This window comes from Argopecten irradians, chromosome 3 (genome assembly GCF_041381155.1).
Source record: "Argopecten irradians isolate NY chromosome 3, Ai_NY, whole genome shotgun sequence".
Lineage (NCBI taxonomy): Eukaryota > Metazoa > Mollusca > Bivalvia > Pectinida > Pectinidae > Argopecten > Argopecten irradians.
The window spans coordinates 25340278-25346277 of NC_091136.1; the positions used below are offsets into that span (position 1 = coordinate 25340278).

The following is a 6000-nucleotide window of genomic DNA, read 5'->3' on the forward strand; positions in this document are numbered from 1 at the left end:
TTCTTCTCAAGAACCAGAAGGCCCAGGGTACTGATATTTGCCCTGTAGAATGCTGGGATGAAGGGCTACCAAGTTTGTTCGAATAAATGACCTTGACCTTCAATCAAGGTCACAGGGGTCAAATAGGCTAAAATCCTTTAAACAACTTCTTGTGAATAACTAAGAGGCCTAGAGACCTGATATTAGGCCTGTTGCATGCTGGGATGACGGGCTACCAAGTTTATTCAAATAAATGACCTTGACCTTCATTCAAGGTCACGGGGGTCAAATAGGCTAAAATCTTTAAACAACTTCTTCTCAAGAACCAGAAGGCCCAGGGTACTGATATTGGGCCTGTGACATGCTTGGATGAAGGGCTACCAAGTTTGTTCAAATGAATGACCTTAACCTTCATTCAAGGTCACGGGGGTCAAAAAGGCTAAAATCTTTAAACGACTTCTTTTCAAGAACCAGAAGGCCCAGGGTACTGATATTTGGCCTGTAGGATGCTGGGATGAAGGGCTACCAAGTTTGTTCAAATGAATGACCTTGACCTTCATTCAAGGTCACAGGGGTCAAATAGCCTAAAATCCTTTAAACAACTTCTTGTGAATAACTAAGAGGCCTAGAGACCTGATATTAGGCCTGTGGCATGCTGGGATGAAGGGCTACCAAGTTTGTTCAAATAAATGACCTTGACCTTCATTCAAGGTCACGGGGGTCAAAAAGGCTAAAATCTTTAAACAACTTCTTCTCAAGAACCAGAAGGCCCAGGGTACTGATATTTGCCCTGTAGGATGCTTGGATGAAGGGCTACCAAGTTTGTTCAAATAAATGACCTTGACCTTCATTCAAGGTCATGAGGGTCAAATAGGCTAAAGTATTTAAACCTCTTCTTCTCAAGAACCAGAAGGCCCAGGGTACTGATATTGGGCCTGTGACATGCTTGGATGAAGGGCTACCAAGTTTGTTCAAATGAATGACCTTAACCTTCATTCAAGGTCACGGGGGTCAAAAAGGCTAAAATCTTTAAACAACTTCTTCTCAAGAACCAGAAGGCCCAGGGTACTGATATTTGGCCTGTAGGATGCTGGGATGAAGGGCTACCAAGTTAGTTCAAATAAATGACCTTGACCTTCATTCAAGGTCACAGGGGTCAAATAGGCTAAAATCATTTAAACAAATTCTTGTGAATAACTAAGAGGCCTAGAGACCTGATATTAGGCCTGTGGCATGCTGGGATGAAGGGCTACCAAGTTTGTCCAAATGAATGACCTTGATCTTCATTCAAGGTCACAGGGGTCAAATAGGCTAAAATCTTTAAATGAATTCTTCTTAAGAACCAGAAGGCCCAGGGTACTGATATTGGGCATGTAGCATGCTTGGATGAAGGGCTACCAAGTTTGTTCAAATGAATGACCTTGACCTTCAATCAAGGTCACGAGGGTCAAATAGGCTAAAATCTTTAAACGACTATGTTTTATTGTACTAATAGTCAGATGACCGTTAAGGCCCATGTGTCTACTAAAAAGGTTTTTTTTTCACATTGCACATTGGACTTATACCCATGTCCTTAAAACACAGTTAGCGTAAATCCTTTTGTTCTTTTTGGGTTATATTTCGTGAAAAGTACAGGATGTACCTGTACATGATGTAACTGGTCTATAAGTAACCTGTAGCTGCTTTATATTAAGATTTTGGACCACTGCCCGGTTTATGTGTGATTATATTTTGACAGTCACTTATAAACCAGTTACGTAAATCCTGGGCAGAGTTCAAGGGTGTCAAGGCATAAACAATTTCAGAAGGGTTTCAAAACACTTTTATAAGAAACATGTTTCTTGAACAACATACACATATCATTCATAGACAATATTCACAATTTCAAGCAGCTGAAATCCATCTTTGAAATAAACTTTTTATATGCACCCTGCACTGTTTTTCTATGGTAATACTGCACACTTCTTCTGCAGCAAAGCATGCACACGAGCGTGTTCCATGTCGCACGTACATACAACATTAGGTGATCTTTGGCCATTTGGATTTCAACATATTTCCTTAGTCACTCTTACATTATATAATAACATTGTACAATGTAGCTCCTACCAGCCACGTGTGTTATAATAGTTGGAGTATATTCCTGTTAATCCAATGGACATAATTTTCGTATTAACAAACTCTTTGTTGGGGTTAATCAGCTCTCTCATGTTGCTTAGTTTACTAACCCACAAATTAATATCCTGTATCAAATTTCTTGTAATATCCTAATAGTTTAGGAAGGCATCCAAAAATCATATTCATGGCCCATTACGTTGATATATCATGTTTTAACATCAAGTTTGTTTTAAATACGTATTTTGGCGAGTTTCTCTTAGGTAAAGCAAAGCTGATTTTTGTTTTACCCTATCCATTTCTCCAGCATTTTTTCCTTTTATTTTGTCAGATATGCAAGAAAACATTAAATCACACATTGAAATTCCCTTTGAGTTTCTAGATACAATGTATCACTAATCATGTAATCACCAGTAAAGACGTTGCCCCGGTAGAGAAGGCTATGTCCAACCTCAGAAGACATTTTAGATATGAATAATATTCGTTATTGAAGGATGACTATGGGTATTTTAGGTTCGCCAGGTTTATATGTGATGAATGGATTGGTATGGTTGACTGCACTCATAAACATGAGTGAAAATATATATGCTTTACCTGTTACTGGTTTGAAATGTGATGAATAGAATATATGGATGAATGCACATTGTTATTATTTCAGTATATGCTACCCTCCTGGTTTATAAGTGACGAATGCTTTGTATAATAGAGTTTTATTAACACACAAAGATCTGTGTTTTAAGTCAGATAAGTCTCAAACTGTACTATTCCGTCTTTACATATTACAGAGTTAGCTCCCTTGCGGGTAGGTATCGATTGTTACGTCATTATTTTGTGAGCGCAATTTACGTCGTTTCACATGACGTCACACTCGCAAACACATGACGTCACAATCAAAACCTACCCGCAAGTGCAGATAACTATGTAATATGCAAATTCGGAATATGCGTGAGAGGGTACAGCACTCGGCCCTACAGAGCCTCGTTGCTAAAGATATCTCGTTGAATTTTCGGCTTATCTCCTCTACATATATGTATTCTGCACTGTGCTACCTCATCCCAAGCCATCTGTGTCTTGGTGATACTGAGTGTTACTAAAGGACTTCTTAATCTTTTTTGACAGAAACGAGAGAAGACCGACAATACAATGAAACAGATAATTTCTTTTGTTGCTGGTGACCGGAACTTTCAGGAACAGAATGCCATGTTGATGGGGGAGAATGATCTATTCAAACACGACTGTTATGGTCCTGTTGTGGAATATTTAAAAGACACATGTCGGGACCTAGATCTGCCCTCTGTAAGTGTAATTAAGAATATCAAGAAGTTCTATATGTGTCACCAAGCTTACCACAAAGCATATATCATCTTACACAAAACAAGGAAAAATACCACTCCATATCGGGTACACCATAGTGAATATAAATACTAGACACTAGCAAGGATTTATAAGTGAGAAGGATCCGTCACTCTCTCTTTCAATCTCTTCCAGGGTTCATTGCGGTCCCCACATTCACTTCTGTCAATGGGGGTTCACGAACTGGCCGTCTGTTGACCTCAGGTCACCAAATATTACGTCATGACGATTGTTAATACAGTGTGCCCCCTTTCATATATGAGGCGACAGTGATTGTTTTTGAAACGGCGGACGTCGCATGCAAATCGTGACTATTTACTTACAAGTTAATCTAGTGTATCCGCAAAAGAATCCAGTATTGTTTGGTTGATATTGAATAATCAAATCATATTATCTCAGAACTGACAGTCGTTTTCATAAAAATGATACTATAGGAAACTTACAATATGTATTTAAGAATTTAGTATGCGCCCGATATACGTTTTTCAAGAATCTAGAAACGCTGGGCCGTTTACAGAGGTGAATGTGGGGACCGAAATGCACCCTGGGAGAGAATGTGTCTCTTTACACTTCTAAAAACCACGCCTATGTATCGGGAATAAAAAACATTTTTTCTTAACAAATACTTGTCTTATCGAGTCAAACGAAACACCAAAAATGTAAAGTTAATTAAATATCACAACGTTTAATACTTGCCTTAAGGACGGAAGATTTAGAAGAACAACCTAAAATTATCGTTAAGAAATACGAAAACTCATGAAATTACAGCACGTTTCAGAAAGTAAGACGGTAACCCTCGCAAAAGAAAATCAGTCGTCGCCCACCGTCATGGTCAGTGCACAAACTCAAAAGCTCTTGCGCCGTACTTGCCTCAAAGCCAGTGTGGCGTATCCTTCTCATATACGTCCTTGACACTATGTAGATACTATATACATGTATTTATCTTTGCTAAAAGCATTTCAGTTTTATGAGTTTTAAATGTTTGAATGTTTAATGCAAAGCTATCAAATCACAAAAACAAGTCTTTATATTTCATTTAATCATTAATTTTTCTAATTTGTAGAATCGATATTCCCTGAAGCATCTCCGGATGGTGGTAAATCTATGTGAACGACCCTACTCAAAGGACGCTATTTTCAGTGCAATAGACAAAGCTTGTGGGCTAGATATAATTACATTTGCTTAATATCTGTATGACATAATCTTCTATTTATAGGATTTAACAACATAAGTTACTGTAAAACTATTTAATATGGGATAGTGAACTGTTAGCACTATAAGGATACGATAATAAACCTTTAGAAGTAGTTTGAATTAAGTGCTCACTTAATTGACGATGGCTCAAAAACGCGTAGCAATGGGCTATCAATTAAATAAATTAAACATGTGATGCGTTTCCTTTGTGTGCTATTTTCTGATCTGTCATCATTTGATTGGTACTCGAGGCATCGCTATACGAATATGATACTCATGCTTATATATACTTAACAATAAGCTGTTTGCAACTAACAAAGATCCTTTTGTTGCTCATAGTTTCCAGTAATCTGTAAATATTAATTTATGAAGCCTCAATTTTAGCGAACGTTTTGATTTAGCGGTAAATTTGTATTAGATTACTGTCTTACAAACGCTATAATAAAGTGTTAAATTTTCTTTTTACACACATTCCTTGGCATAATTTGTCATATCTGTCCTATATACATCGATATCCTCTCCGATTCCATCACGATCTGGTGATATGGCCACAGGGGCATTTATATCTATTATGTATTTGATTTATATCTATTATGTATATATATATATAATGTACAACATGTATATACATTTCTGGTGTAGCATGATCTGGACTTTACCCTGCTACAAGGATTACAATTCATCTTAATGTCATGAAATGTTTAAATCATAAATGAATGCTATTGTATGTATGAACACTAAATTGAAAATGTCCTACTTATGTACTTTAAACCAACTTATCTTTGTGTGCGATTGCTTTTGCACGAAAAATAAATCTTTGTGAAAAAGTCTTTAGGTACGAATATACGAAATTTATTTGCCACTGAAATAAATTGGTTTGCAGTTTTGCTAGTGAAAGCAGCAGTTATAATAATTTTTCAAGAAACGAAGTTTCTCTGGCAGTTATTGGTGTTGTCTGCCAGTTTTATCTTTGCTTTTATTGAAATATCAAAATTTCCATTCATATACAGATATGTACGATGTAAGATGGTGATAATGTAGCATTTATTTGTTTTGCCTTTTATTTTAATACAGTTATACATGTGTTTATGCTATTTATGTACATAATGTTTCTGTAGATATATATGTTTCAGTACTTGAATATATCTGAAGCGTTATGTTGTTTTTGTATTTATTTCCCTACATATTGATTTAGTATTGATTCCATAAATACGTTTCTTTATGTTTCTTTCATTTGCAATCAACATATCAAATGTGAATGAATACTAAGGTATTATTCAGACCTTTTCATTTCACGTATCAGGCTAAAAAAAGCATTCATTACTGATAATTAAAACACAGGTACAAAATTTTATGTAAATG

The 6000-nt window shown here is 36.3% G+C and overlaps 1 protein-coding gene across 1 annotated transcript in view; it reads left to right on the forward strand.

Moving 5' to 3' along the window:
- Window positions 1-5795, forward strand: part of LOC138317980 (legumain-like) — a 28525-nt gene extending 22730 nt beyond the window's left edge. The window contains exons 12-13 of the mRNA XM_069259983.1: window positions 3211-3387; window positions 4508-5795. Coding sequence (XP_069116084.1) covers window positions 3211-3387; window positions 4508-4630 — 300 coding nt within the window. The 3' untranslated portion in view covers window positions 4631-5795. The remainder of the gene's footprint in view (window positions 1-3210; window positions 3388-4507) is intronic.
- Window positions 5796-6000: the final 205 nt, after the last annotated feature.